The 14,942-nt window shown below is 51.6% G+C and overlaps 3 protein-coding genes across 6 annotated transcripts in view; 1 reads left to right on the top strand and 2 right to left on the bottom strand.

The window, feature by feature from the left end:
• Window positions 1-14,942, top strand: part of LOC119842466 (zinc finger protein 271-like) — a 638,009-nt gene that overhangs the window by 272,940 nt on the left and 350,127 nt on the right. The gene's annotated exons all lie outside the window — the stretch shown is intronic.
• LOC119843027 (zinc finger protein 850-like) overlaps window positions 1-14,942 on the bottom strand; it is a 765,636-nt gene that overhangs the window by 116,532 nt on the left and 634,162 nt on the right. The gene's annotated exons all lie outside the window — the stretch shown is intronic.
• Window positions 397-13,305, bottom strand: LOC119842494 (zinc finger protein 3-like). Its single transcript, XM_038370734.2, has 5 exons — window positions 13,154-13,305; window positions 10,894-10,987; window positions 7,140-7,266; window positions 6,667-6,780; window positions 397-1,907 (listed from the first exon to the last, which is right to left on the bottom strand). Exons 2-5 carry the CDS (start codon window positions 10,915-10,917, stop codon window positions 976-978), a joined length of 1,197 nt encoding a protein of 398 aa, XP_038226662.1. The 5' UTR covers window positions 10,918-10,987; window positions 13,154-13,305; the 3' UTR covers window positions 397-975.

A 14,942-nucleotide genomic window follows, 5' to 3' on the forward strand; every position in this document is an offset into this window, starting at 1 on the left:
TTTTAGTCTTCACCTAAAAGAACTCCAGAGAAAACATATTGAAAACAATGAATGAGTCTTCATGCATGCTCATAAGCTTACCAGAGTACACCTGAACCCTTGTGGAGGGGAAGGCAAGACCCAAAGATCGAGCTCAGAGGCCAGCAGAGCTGTAAGAGCAAAGACATGGATGTACCTGCATTCCCACTTCTAAGGCTGGATGGGCTGGGACATCAGTGAAAGGGCTGAACACGGGGGAATGACAGGTTTCAGAGTAGCAGCCGTGTTAGTCTGTATTTGCAAAAAGAAAAGGAGTACTTGTGGCACCTTAGTGAGCTGTAGCTCACAAAAGCTTATGCTCAAATAAATTTGTTAGTCTCTGAGGTGCCACAAGTCCTCCTTTTCTTTTTATGGGGGAATGAGTCATTCCTGCTGAGGCAAGCAACTAGCCCAGTCTGGGACACTTGGCCTCTCCCCCTCCCAGAGCTCAAGAACCAATGAACTTCCCAGGCTGCTCAGGAAAATGGGCTTTGCCAGAAAAGTTTTATTTGCATCTTATTTGGGGATAAAAAACACATAATTAGGTAATACTGAGAAAATAATTCAATGAGCAATAAAGACTCCACAGACATCCGAATTTCCAGAATTTTCAGTTCTCATCCCCACCATGCAGAAACAGGGAGAAAATGCCTCCCAGGGCAGCAATTTCCAGAATAATCCCAGCGTGCAACAATGTGAACTGAGCCACTGGCTGAAAACAAGGACCAGGAAACCCAGCTGAACCATTTGGCTTGGTAAAAGTCTCCCTGGGACAGAGAGCACCAGGAATGAATGGGAGAGGGTCAGAGAATAATGCAATACTGTAATAATAATGTCAAGCTCCCTGTGCCTCCATCTTCCTGAGACACACAGCACACATGTCAACAGTGGTACCACTTGGCTCCCTAGGGCATTGGGCTACAGATGCGGAGAGAGGAGGAGGGGAAATAGCCGGCACTAGTCTATGTGGAGTTTCATGTGGAATATTAAGGAAGTCTTAGTCTTGTACCTTTCCTCACAGACAGAACATTGATAGGGGCAATCTCCCGTGTGCCTTCTCCGATGGACATTGAAACCAGATTTTTGTCTGAAGCTTTTCCCACAGTCGGGGCAGATATAGGGTCTCTCTCCTGTGTGGATTCTCCGATGGTCAGTAAGGTGATGACTCTGAGTGAAACTTTGTCCACAGTCGGGGCAGCTATAGGGTTTCTCTCCCGTGTGGACTCTCAGGTGTATAATCAGGTCTGAGGTACAAGCAAAGCTTTCTCCACACTCTGGGCATCCATAGGGTCTCTCGCCCGTGTGAATCCTTTGATGTCTAGTTACATGTGCACTCTGAGTGAAGGTTTGTCCACAGTCAGGGCATTTATGGCATTTCTCTCCTGTATGGATTCTCTGATGTACAATAAGGCCTGACCTCTGACTGAAGCATTTCCCGCAGTCAGGACACTTATGGGGTTTCTCTCCTGTGTGGGTTCGCTGATGTCTAATAAGGTTTGATTGGTCATTGAATTGTTTCCCACACTCAGGGCAGTTATAGGGGGTCTCTCCCGTGTGAGATCTCTGATGTCTAATAAGGTGTGATCCAGAACTGAAGCATTTCCTGCACTCAGCACATTCAAACCGCTTCTCCTTAGTGCAGGTTCTCGCCTGGATCGTGGCCACAGTGGGATCTTCCAAACGTCCCCCTCGGTGAGTGGATTCATCCAATGTCTTCCCTGGGGGGTTTCCCTGCTGCTTCTCTGGCCTGCATTGAGTTTCTCTGGCCTGCCCAGGACTCTGCGAATCATCCCCTTCACACCTTCCAAGCAATGTGCCCTTTGGTTCCATTCGCTCAGGACTTGTGGGACAAGGATTCTCTTCATTGCTCTCACTCACAATCTCATCACCTGCTGGGACAGAGAGAGAATGCGGGCTGGAGTCAGTCCCTGTGCCGGGGGAACATGAAGGTCAGAAAAGGAGAACAGGAAAGTGGGGAAACAAACCAAAATAATTGCTGGGAACACTGACAAATCAGGAATTGAATCCCACCCCCTCCCACCCAAAACCTTTCAATGAAGAAAGAGAGAAGGGGAAAATCAGCTACCTACATGTACTGTATTTGATGTTTTCAAGATGTTGCGCATGTCTATTCCACTTCATGTCTATTCCAATTTAGGGGTGTGAATGCTGAATGCACTGTAATTGGAGAGTTTCTGTAGTGGTACCCACTGGGGTGGCACATGCACCATACATGCCCTCATGCATCTAGACGAGGACATGAAGGACAGAGCTCCCCCTGCACCATCTCAGTTCATTTGCACCAGCATCCTGTCGTAATGGACTTTGAAGGAGAAGGGAGCAGGGCCGGTGCTGGAATAGATATGTGCAAGATGCCCTGGAAAACAACCAGTATAGGTATGTATTTTTTTCCTTTGAGTGATTGTGTGCCTAGTCCACTTCAGGTGACTCCCAAACAGTGTTCTATGGAGAAGGGTTTGAAGTCTAGCTGCTCTGTAATTGCTTTTCAGAATTTCCAAAGCTAGCGCAGTCTCTGGAAGCTACTGAAGGGGCACTGTGCTTGGGAACAGTGTGAATTGAAGACCAGGTTGCTGTCCTGCAGTTATCTGGGATTGAAATGTCCTGTAGGAAAGCTGCCGAGGCTCTCACACAAGGTGCTGTCGGCTTGGAAGGAGGTTTTAATTTTGCAAGATCATAACTTGTAATGAATGAGAGGTGATCCTCCCAGAAATTCACCATATGGGAACCTCCTGTCCTCTCATTCTCTCCACACAGGAAACAAAGAATTGTGGCAAAGACTGAAACTGTTTTGTTCTGTCCAGATAAAATGCAAGGGCCAGCAGACATCCAGCAAATTATGTTTCTCCTCAACCTTACGTGAACGTGGTTTGGGAGAAAAGGAAGGGAAAAAGATGGTTTGATTGAGATGGAAATCGGTAACCGTCTTTGATGAAGAACTGTGGATGAAGCCTTAAAGCAACTTTATTCTTATAAAAAGAATACACCAAGGGGTGGGGGGAGTGATATGAAATTCATGCTTGTGGTTTCCAAACCCTTCTAGTAGAAGTAACTGCCACTGGAAAGGTGATCTTAGCTGATAAATCAGGCAGGCCACTGGTCTGGTATTAAACCAGATAGTCCTGCTTTTCTAGAGCACTTCCCCATCCGGTACTCAGACAAAACTGGTTTTAGCAGACAGGGAGATGCCATACTGAAGAGCGCATTGCTCTACCCCTGACAGTGTGTCCTTGCATGCTGGTGAGTGTGGGGTGGCGTGTTCTTAAAAATTCTATCCCCCACGTGCAGTGAGCTCACACACACCATGCATGAGAAGTCACACTGGTGAGGAGGGGTCAAGTCAGCAAGAACAGGCTCATGACATTCTGGGAAGTACCGGAATGTCCTGTTTTCCAGGAGTGCATGAGTGGCCACCCATGATTTTGTGGGTGTTGGTCCTGCTTTGAGCAGGGGGTTGGACTTGATGACCTCCTGAGGTCTCTTCCAACCCTAATATTCTATGATTCTAAGTACTGAAGAGGACAAAAGCCATAGGCTCAAAGGGAGATCCTGTAAAGGAGACAATACTAATCTCAGGGTTGTTGGCACCGTAACTTGAGAAAAAAGACTAGTTATTTCTTTCACAAATCTTATTGGCAGAGTGTGTCTTCACAGCACAATTAGCTTGAGTTATAAGGTGAGTCTTACCCCTTACTCAACTCCCGCCCACACAGAACTCTCTTAAAAAACAGTCTGGAGAAGCCAGCCCAGAGGTTGGAGGGATGCTGCATAGGTTCTAGTACAGCTATTGCCTGCACCCATATGACAGGGGTTCATCTGCAACATCATTGAGATCTATGTCTAGATCTACCGTTGTGGTATCTCCACGGAATGCTCTATGTTGTCACCAAAAAATGTAATGGAGAGAATCTAGATCTCCCGCTCTAGAACAAGAAGTATAGGGTTCTTCTTCTGAATCTGATAATGAATATGGGCAGTCAGTGGCCATCAGTGGTGTGATACTAGGAGGACTCACCAGGGTACAGCCTCTGGATCTGTGCCTCTTGGCGGTAGGTTTAAATGTTGGTACTGATGGCTTGAGTCATATAGGAACAATCTGTGTAGAAGAAACCGGTACTGGAGGCTTTGAAGATGCCAAGAATGCCATGGCTGATGGTATTGGTCCTACAGATGTTCTAGCCAGTGATGAGGGCATCTCCAACTGTAATAAAGGCTGTTCCTATGAGTAGTCAGAGTTGGACCTTGTTGCACCAAAGGGGAATCCTGCACCCACAGACAGAGCAAATCTCATGATATTGCCTGAGCATCAGGTGTGGTGGGTCACAGTAATGTTTCTGGCAGTACTCGCAAAAAGAAAAGGAGTACTTGTGGCACCTTAGAGACTAACAAATTTATTTGAGCATAAGCTTTTGTGAGCTACAGCTCACTTCATCAGATAAATACATTGGGGAGATTTATATACACACACAGAGAACATGAAAGAATGGGTATTACCATACACACTGTAAGGAGAGTGATCACTTAAGATGAGCTATTACCAGCAGGTAGAGAGGGTGGGGGGAAGGAAGAAAACCTTTTGTGGTGATAATCAAGGTGGGCCAATTCCAGCAGTTGACAAGAACGTCTGAGGAACAGTGGGGGGTGGGAGGGGGGAATAACATGGGGAAATAGTTTTACTTTGTGTAATGACCCATCCACTCCCAGTCTCTATTCAAGCCTAAGTTAATCGTATCCAGTTTGCAAATTAATTCCAATTCAGCAGTCTCTCGTTGGAGTCTGTTTTTAAAGTTTTTTTGTTGAAGAATAGCCACCCTCAGGTCTGTAATCGAGTGACCGGAGAGATTGAAGTGTTCTCCAACTGGTTTTTGAATGTTATAATTCTTGACGTCTGATTTGTGTCCATTTATTCTTTTACGTAGAGACTGTCCAGTTTGACCAATGTACATGGCAGAGGGGCATTGCTGGCACATGATGGCATATATCACATTGGCATATATCACATCATGTGGCTAGTCTTCAACAAAAAAACTTCAAAAACAGACTCCAACGAGAGACTGCTGAATTGGAATTAATTTGCAAACTGGATACGATTAACCTAGGCTTGAATAGAGACTGGGAGTGGATGGGTCATTACACAAAGTAAAACTATTTCCCCATGTTATTCCCCCTCCACCAATCAATCCTCAGACGTTCTTGTCAACTTCTGGAAATGGCCCACCTTGATTATCACCACAAAAGGTTTTCTTCCTTCCCCCCACCCTCCCTACCTGCTGGTAATAGCTCATCTTAAGTGATCACTCTCCTTACAGTGTGTATGGTAATATCCATTGTTTCATGTTCTCTGTGTGTGTATATAAATCTCCCCTCTGTATTTTCCATTGAATGCATCCGATGAAGTGAGCTGAAGCTCACAAAAGCTTATGCTCAAATAAATTTGTTAGTCTCTAAGGTGCCATAAGTACTCCTTTACTTTTTGCGAATACAGACTAACACGACTGCTGCTCTGAAAACTGGCAGTACTGAAGTTGATGCCTTTATCACATTGTCAGAGCCATTCTCAAGGAAACATGCTCTGGTCCTGGAGTCAATGGCTGGATTTCCTGCTCTGATTGACCATCAGCACTGGGCAGCAGCTAATCTCTACCTGCTCTCTGTTACCTGACAGTTCCCATGGGGACTCTGCTGTGGCTTTTCAGCTCCCAGGGTCCAATTCTGAAGAAGAAAAGCTCTTTGATTTATAAGTGAAGTCTTGCTGTAAGACTGACTTACAGCTCTTACAGGATATGCTGGGATAAGGGGAACAAAGATCCATAGGAAAACTCCTGGCCTAGGACAAAGTACTGGTCTCCAGATGACTGAGGGGTCTGAGAAGAGATGTACAGCATGCTCCACCTTATGTCCCTATATTTTTGTGTTCTTTTCTTGAAAGATCTACAAATAGAGCATTTGTCTCTAATGTGCCCCTCACCGAGCATGAGGGTTGTTCAGTGGATTAGACACCCTGCAAGTGAGACAGTGCTGAACTCTAGGAGACTTTGACATAACCAAGCCCCTAGGTACCAGGTAATAGAGCTGCAGAGAAAAACAAGAAAAAACAATTTTATAAAATAAGAAAGAACCAAATCTCCAGTGGGAAAAATAGGGGTGCACAATAAGCTACTAGAACTATTTACAGAAAAAAGTCTCCTTGGAAGAAAGAAGGGAACCCGTGAACAACAGCCGAGAGCTCTGACCACCAGCCACTGCGGGTGAGAAGGAACTGTCTGGGTGCTGGGTGTCTCCACATTTTATTCCTTTGCCTGGATACATGAAGACATGTATGGCAAAATGACAGGAACCACCAGGGAAAACTCTCTGGCTATAGGTCACTCAGCTCTCACACACCTGGAAGGAGAACAGCCAGTTTTGCCTCCACATCCTATCTGATCACTCAGGGGCCAGGGACCTACTGGCAGGAGTCTGTCAGAGTGAGTGGAAAGCCATGAATTACGTCTGCCAGCAGGCCACGACACATGCTAGGCACTGTCCTGACCTGGGGGCATTGAGTTAAAACCGGAGGAGCTCAGGGGGAATCCCAGCACTGTAAGTCAATGACGGATGGTTTCCATATCCGTTTAACCAATTTCTCACCTCTGGGGATGTTTCTCAGGATCTCTCTAGCCTGGGACCCCTGGAGATCAGGGACCCATGGCTCTTCCCCTCGGTCCAGCTGGGAGATCACGCTGGGCTTGGGAATTGGAAAACCTGCTCCAGGAAAAGAAATGAAGTGAGAGCCGAGTTTTACCGTTGTTCTCAGACAGCTGTTTCCAGATGTGCTGGGTGGGTGGGTGCCCTTGTATAAACCAAAGGGATGAGAAGTGGTCCTCGAGAGCCTTTGGGGAAGGCAGAAGGGGATTCTGGGATCTCCACTCACTGGGGCATTTTATGGCTCTGGTACAGCATCACTGTGCAAACTCTTTACACCTTCCTAACCCTACTGAGCCTGGGATTATGGGACTGATTCCCCTGAAATCTAAGGGATCAGGGAAGAACCCTGAGCAGAAGCCGACTTAGGTACATCAAAGATGCCCAGTTTCTAACACCAAGGGGACAGGAATCCTTACCCAGCGAGGTCACATTCCTGTAATTCTCCTGCATGACGTCCCTGTAGAGGGCTCTCTGTCCCGGGTCCAGCAAGGCCCATTCCCCCTGGGTGAAATATACAGCCACTTCCTTGAAGGTTACCGGCATCTGTATCAATAACAAGCATCCCCCACTTACAACCTGCTGTCCCAGCCACAGCCCTCCCTCAGCTCAGTCGCAGAAAGAGCTAGGAACGTTCACAGAGAGCAGGAACAGTCCTTGGGGACGATGGGGAGGGGGGTAATTTCTGAAAGATTAGCTTAAAAACATGCTGTTACAGTGGTGAAACCATGACTCCAGTAATTTTATCATGGGTATCACAATATTTATCTGGGAATTCACATGTGTGGTCTCAGCATTCCTGGCAGTGAAATCGCACATGTTCAACATGGCTAGCCTCTGCCATTCCTTTTGTGATAGAAGAGAGCCTGATGCCAAGATGCCCTTACTCAAGATGGCCGCCATTTCCCCACCATTTAACGTGTGGAAGAGAGGCTTCCCCTAGTGAAGGTGGCCACCAGCTACCATTGTTTTCACAGAGGCTGAAGCCAGGCTCTCCAGGGGGGACGTGGCTAGGGCTCTGGGGTTGGCAGACTGTGTACAGAGCTAGAGGCGGGAAGAGGAAGAAACAAGTGGATGGCGTGTGTGGGGGAGGTGAGCTGGCAGACTGGGAAGGTCACAGGGGATGTGTGTGTGGCGGGGCGGGATGCAGAGGAGGGCACATATTTGGGGTGGCAAACTGAGGAGGGATGAGGGGGACAACAGGGAGTCAGTTGGAGAGGGAAGGAGGATATGTGAAAAATAGAATGAAAAGGGATGTGTGTGGGGAGGAACTTAACCAAGAACAGTGCAGGGTCATTGGGGTGGAGGCAGGCTGAGGGGGTGCAGATGGATGCATGTTGGGGTAGGTGTGACCAAGTGGAAATTTTCTTTAATATTTTCTATGATTCCTATGTGCATGTCTCAGTTTTCCTCTCTACCTTGCATAGCTACCCAGTGGGTGCAGGAGGGTTAACACCTCTCCTGGAGCAGCATAGAAGATATGCAGGGGGCAGGGAGTGTGGTCATCTTGCTGTCTGGGGTGGAATGACTGGGCCATTAAAGGGCTTGCTGGAAACCAACCCCCAGATCAATGGAGAATCCGAAAAGACAGTGGGAGCCCCAGTGGCTGGGACACACCCATGGCAACTAACGACCCAGAGGAACGAGATTCCTCCCCCATGGCTGGGCTGGGAAGATGAACTGAGGCCCCAACTGGAAAACAAAGGGGAAAGGTGCCAGGTGGCAGGGTTAGATGCTGCCTTCTGGAGAGACATGGAGCTCTTGCTTTGGACTGAGAGAGTCGGTCTACACAGCAAAGAGAAACCCGCTGCTGGCCTGTCCCAGCTGATTTGGGCTCATGAGACTTTGGCTGAGGGGCTGTTTCATTGCTGTGTAGACTTCCAGGATTGGGCTGGAGCCCCAGCTTTGGGACCCTCCCACCTCACAGGGTCCTACAGCCTGGGCTCCAGCCCAGATGTCTACACAGCAATGGAACAGCCCCACAGCCTAAGCCCCACAGCCCAAGTCAGTTGGCACAGGCCAGCTGCGGGTGTCTAGTTGCTATGTAGACACACCCAAAGAGACAGAGCCGGTAATGGAATCCATCATGGCTTGGCTGGCTGATTGCACTGGCCTGGCCAGGCTGGGCTATGGCTAAACCTTAACCATAGCATTTTTCTGCTAATCTCAGGGCTTCCCCATGCTGGGGCCCGGCCCACTAGTAAACCCTGCTTTGTTTGGAAAGGGCTGCCAGATGTCACTGAAAATCCTGGCATATCCTGGCAGAGATAAACTGGTCCTTGCAGAGCGGGCAGGTCTCTGCCCAGGACCCTGGCTCAGCGGGACTCGCTGGGCAGAGCTCATGGCACAAAGCAGCAAGGCTGGAGCCCAGACCCTCGTTCTTGGCGGTGGTGAGGCCGTTACAGAGGAATGGCACCACTTGGGGGTCTGGCCAACTGAAGGGGATCCTCCAAGGGGCTTTTTAAAAGCTGGGGGGTAGCATGGATCTTGTGGATCTGCGACAGCCACTAGGAGGCAGACCAAGTTGTGTGCAGGGTGGTAAAGGCAGAAGGTAGGCCAAAGATCGGACAGAAAGTGTGAGCGTGGGCAGGAGGCAGATGAAGGAGGTCACAGGGGGAATGTGTTTGGGAAGGGGTGGGAGCAGACCGAGGGCTGAACAGGAGGATGCATGGGGGGTGAGTGGAAGGTGGGGAGGCAGACTGACCCTTAAGGGCACACAGGGATTAATGTGTTGTGGGGGACTGGCAGGAAGTAGCTGGAAGAGGCCCCGGGAGGAGGGGAGGATAAGCAGCAGGAGATGGGATACGGGAGGCAGAATGAAGAGGATGCAGGGGGAGCTATTTGTGGCGGAGAGGTGGGTAATAAGCTGAGGAAGGTGCTGCAGGTGTGGAGGTTCAGGGAATAGGCAGCAGACATGTTACCCCAAAATAGATTTTAGGTGCCCCTAGGTAAATGACCTGCCTGTTGCTCTCTTAATCTGTCCTCCCCAAGGTATAAATTCCCAGGGTTGTTAAGGAAAATACTAAAGGACACAATATAACCTTCACAGGTTTCAGAGTAGCAGCCGTGTTAGTCTGTATTCGCAAAAAGAAAAGGAGGACTTGTGGCACCTTAGAGACTAACAAATTTATTAGAGCATAAGCTTTCGTGAGCTACAGCTCACTTCATCGGATGCATTTGCATCCGATGAAGTGAGCTGTAGCTCACGAAAGCTTATGCTCTAATAAATTTGTTAGTCTCTAAGGTGCCACAAGTACTCCTTTTCTTTTTGCGAATATAACCTTCAGATAAAGTAATTGACACAGGCAGTATTCTTTCTTAAACAACAGTGTCCTTTTATTAAAGTAACAATCCCTCCTACAATCTAATCTAGAAATAGGAATCAAACAAATCCCTTACTGCAAATTACAAAGCATTGAAACTGCAACAGCATACAGTTTAAAAGATTCTACTTTGCTAGAAATGGCCAGTTTGTAACAAATTGCTGACAGCATTTCTTAAATTGCTTTCAAGTTTGCATAGTTAGTTTACAATCAGTAACACAAATGAGTACTTGTGGCACCTTAGAGACTAACAAATTTATTAGAGCATAAGCTTTCGTGAGCTACAGCTCACTTCATCGGATGCATTTGGTGGAAAAAGTTTTTATTTTCCACCAAATGCATCCGATGAAGTGAGCTGTAGCTCACGAAAGCTTATGCTCTAATAAATTTGTTAGTCTCTAAGGTGCCACAAGTACTCCTTTTTTAGTAGGGGAAAAATTAGCCTGGGGAAATAGTTTTTAGTTTGTGTAATGACCCATCCACTCCCAGTCTTTATTCAAGCCTAATTTAATGGTATCCAGTTTGCAAATTAATTCCAGTTCTGCAGTTTCTCATTGGAGTCTGTTTTTGAAGTTTTTTTGTTAAAGAATTGCGACTTTTAGGTCTGTAATTGAGTGTCCAGGGAGATTGAAGTGTTCTCCTACTGGTTTTTGAATGTTATAATTCTTGATGTCTGATTTGTGTCCATTTATTCTTTTGTGTAGAGACTGTCCGGTTTGGCCAATGTACATGGCCCCTCTGCCATGACCAGTAAATGGTCTCCCGCACTTCTGCATGTCCTGCTCCCTCCCCTTTCCACTGCACAGTCAGGCAAAGGCCCTGCCTCCAGAACCCCTTTACAATCCCCTACCTGAGCTGGCTTCACGGAATCCATTTCTTGTCCCCTGGGACAAGGCGACAATCTGGAGCGAATCTGAAGTGAAACCTGGTTGTTACTATGCAGCCTGTCAGGGTGGAAAGAGCATTGAAGAGGTTTCAGAACGGGCTTCAGTTCGCTCTCTGATTCCACTGCCCAGGCCCTACACACTTGAAGCGGTCTACACTGGCAAGTTACTGCGCTGAAACTTTCTCGCTCAAGGATGTGAAAAATCACCCCCAAGCGCACAAGTTTCAGCGCAGTAACTTGCCAGTGTAGACAGGCTCCCAGTGCTGGGAGCTACGCCCCACGTGGAGGTGGTTTTCCTACAGTGCTGGCGCTGTGACCACATTATAGCATTAAAACGCTGCTGCTGTCAGTGTAGACAAAGCCAGATACTTAGACTCTTCACGCTGGGAAAACCCTCACTCTTTTCAATGGCACCGATAAACGGGATCATCCTGTGAATTTGCTCCCACCATCTTTTTCCAGGCATTCCCTTCCTGCCCATCCCCCAGTGAACGTGCAGATGGCGTCTGTAGCACAAAAGCAGCTTTGTGCACACGGAAACTTCGCAGAGGATTGCCACATTTTGGGGGACCATAAGTGTCTATTTTGCCTCTGATTTCCTGGTCTCTATGGGAAGCCACTAAACCAACACTCCCGCCCTGCCCCTCAGGGGCAGTCAATAGGTGGACGGCGGACCACATCTGGACCCACCAGAAGCTTTTGAATGGATCGCGAAATCTTTCTATTTCCTTATTATTGTCGCTATTGTTATTGCGGTGTGAAAAATGTTTGGGGTCTGGCAGGGTCTGTGGGGAAGAGGGGGTGGGGCAGGGTCTGTGGGAGACAGGGGGCGGGGTTTTGGGGGAGAGGGGGCGGGGCATGGTCTGTGTGAAGTGGTCTCTCCCTGTGGGAGGGGCAGGGGGTGGGGTTTGGGGGGAGAGGGGGCGGGGCAGGGTCTGTGTGAGGCAGTCTCTCCCTGTGGGAGGGGCAGGGGGCGGGGTCTGTGGGAAGAGGGGGCGGGGCAGGGTCTGTGTGAGGGAGTCTCTCCCTGTGGGAGGGGCAGGGGGCGGGGTCTGTGTGAGGGAGTCTCTCCCTGTGGGAGGGGCAGGGGGCGGGGTCTGTGGGGGAGAGGGGGCGGGGCAGGGTCTGTGTGAGGGAGTCTCTCCCTGTGGGAGGGGCAGGGGGCGGGGTCTGTGGGGGAGAGGGGGCGGGGCAGGGTCTGTGTGAGGCAGTCTCTCCCTGTGGGAGGGGCAGGGGGCAGGATCTGTGTGAGGGAGTCTCTCCCTGTGGGAGGGGCAGGGGGCGGGGTCTGTGTGAGGGAGTCTCTCCCTGTGGGAGGGGCAGGGGGCGGGGTCTGTGTGAGGGAGTCTCTCCCTGTGGGAGGGGCAGGGGGCGGGGTCTGTGGGGGAGAGGGGGCGGGGCAGGGTCTGTGTGAGGGAGTCTCTCCCTGTGGGAGGGGCAGGGGGCGGGGTCTGTGGGGGAGAGGGGGCGGGGCAGGGTCTGTGTGAGGCAGTCTCTCCCTGTGGGAGGGGCAGGGGGCAGGATCTGTGTGAGGGAGTCTCTCCCTGTGGGAGGGGCAGGGGGCGGGGTCTGTGTGAGGGAGTCTCTCCCTGTGGGAGGGGCAGGGGGCGGGGTCTGTGTGAGGGAGTCTCTCCCTGTGGGAGGGGCAGGGGGCGGGGTCTGTGGGGGAGAGGGGGCGGGGCAGGGTCTGTGTGAGGCAGTCTCTCCCTGTGGGAGGGGCAGGGGGCGGGGTCTGTGGGGGAGAGGGGGCGGGGTCTGTGTGAGGCAGTCTCTCCCTGTGGGAGGGGCAGGGGGCGGGGTCTGTGTGAGGGAGTCTCTCCCTGTGGGAGGGGCAGGGGGCGGGATCTGTGTGAGAGAGTCTCTCCCTGTGGGAGGGGCAGGGGGCGGGGTCTGTGTGAGGGAGTCTCTCCCTGTGGGAGGGGCAGGGGGCGGGGTCTGTGTGAGGCAGTCTCTCCCTGTGGGAGGGGCAGAGGGCGGGGTCTGTGGGGGAGAGGGGGCGGGGCAGGGTCTGTGTGAGGCAGTCTCTCCCTGTGGGAGGGGCAGGGGGCGGGGTCTGTGGGGGAGAGGGGGCGGGGCAGGGTCTGTGTGAGGCAGTCTCTCCCTGTGGGAGGGGCAGGGGGCGGGCTCTGTGGGGGAGTCTCCTCGGGCGGGAGGGGTGGGGCAGGGTCTATGAGGGAGGCTCTCAGGCAGGGGAGTGGGAGGTGGGGGGAAGGGCCGCACTCACCGGTGTGCGACGGCTCCGCGCCGCGCGCCGCCAGGCCGAGCCCCGCCCTCCAGCCCGTTCGCCGCCTGACCCAGGCCTGACAAGCGGAGCGTCGAGCTGCTCGGCCCGCCGGCCGACGTCTCTGGCTGCCGCTTGCAGCCTTGAAGGCTCTGTCTCAGTCGACGCTGCGCCCCCTAGTGACGAACACGCCCTTGGCTGCCTCCCCCGCTCAGCTCCTCCTGCCCGGGGCGGGCTTGTTCATGGTTCAGGCGGAGGAAATGCAGCCAAAGGGCTTGGAGGGGGACAGGATCGGGCTCCAGCGGGGCTTCCCCACCTCTGTGCGGGGGCGCAGACACTGGGCAAGGCAGGGGCGCCCTCTCAGTGGGGGAGCAACTTTAAGCGGGATCCCTTTTATCCCCGGCACAGCATGCAACATACAAGTCTGCTGAGTTACTTTGCAAAAAAAGGAGGCCGTTTTCAGTGGAAAAGGCGCAAATCCCCCGCCATGGCAGCTTCACTCCGTGTAAGCGGGGGAATAGTCCCGCTCTTGTGGGGAACTTTCCTGGCTTCTGCACTACCCCGGTGACATGCGCTAGCGAAAGGATCTGAGTGCTCGCTCCCACTTCCTTTACCCAGTGGCCTCCCTGCCCTTGAGGACTCCCCTTCCCCTCTCCTGTCTGGCAGAGTCCTCGTAACCCCAACAAGGCTGGGCCCAGGATTCCTGGGGGGCTCGACCCCCAACCTTCCTCTGGCCACCTAGGACAGGGGCTAGGGTGTCCCCACTCCGGAGTACTCTCTGCACTGGGCACTTCTCTGAGCCACCTACCATTACATACAAGTTAAAGCAAATACAAGTTATTTAATCAACAATTTTAAAAAGAATAAGGAAAAATGGGAACGGTTAAAGGAAACACATCACCCCGCTCTGTGGCAGGGAACATCACAAACAGTGTCTCTGGAACGTCAGGGCAGTTCACAGTCTGTTCCTTGTAAGTCCCAGGCCTTCTTCTCAGGCCCTGGCTGTGCTGCAGGGATGCTGTGGGTTGGACACTCGCTCTGGTGATGGCCACACGCTCTCAGGCTCTAAGTGGTAGGACCCTTCTTCCCAGTGTCGCCCCCGCCCTGTCGGGGTTATGATCCATGCCTGACCTGCAGAGCCCCTTGACTGAGGTGTCTCCCTGTGCTGGGCCTGCTGCCCAGGGTCCCTCTCGGTCTCCCCAGCTGCTCACCGCACCCAGCTCCAGACTGCTCCAGCCCCAGCTGCACCACTCTGTCTCTGCACTGCTGCTGCTGCTCTGCCTCCAGCTTCCTGGGCTGCTTCTTTGGCCCCTCTGCCTCTGGTTGCTGCAGCTCTGCTCCCAGGACAGGTCTGCTTTGCAGGCTGCTTCTGTGACTCTGCTCCCAGCACTGACCTGCTTCCTGGGCTGCTTTTCTGGCCCCTCTGGCTCTGGTTGCTGCAGCTCTGCTCCCAGGACAAGTCTGCTCTCTCTGGGCTCTGCCTCTGGCTTTGGGGCTGCAGCTCTGCTCCCAGGACAGGGTCTGCTCTCTCTGGATCTGGCACAGCTCAGCTTGGGCCCCTGCTTTCTCCTTAGCTCGGCCCCACTTTGTCTGACCCAGACAATTCCAGCTCACACGGAGGACGGGACCTCCCTGGCCTCCTGACTCCCTGATTAGCCTGCCCACCCTCTCATTCAGGCTGACCTGGGGCATTGGCCTCTCCCCATTGTTCCTGGGGACTGTCAGTCTCAGGGTCCTGATTTCCCATAGACCCTTCCCCTTTTAGTACTGAGAGCTAGCCAACCAAAACACC

Source organism: Dermochelys coriacea, chromosome 14 (assembly GCF_009764565.3).
Source record: "Dermochelys coriacea isolate rDerCor1 chromosome 14, rDerCor1.pri.v4, whole genome shotgun sequence".
In the NCBI taxonomy this organism is placed as follows: Eukaryota; Metazoa; Chordata; order Testudines; family Dermochelyidae; genus Dermochelys; species Dermochelys coriacea.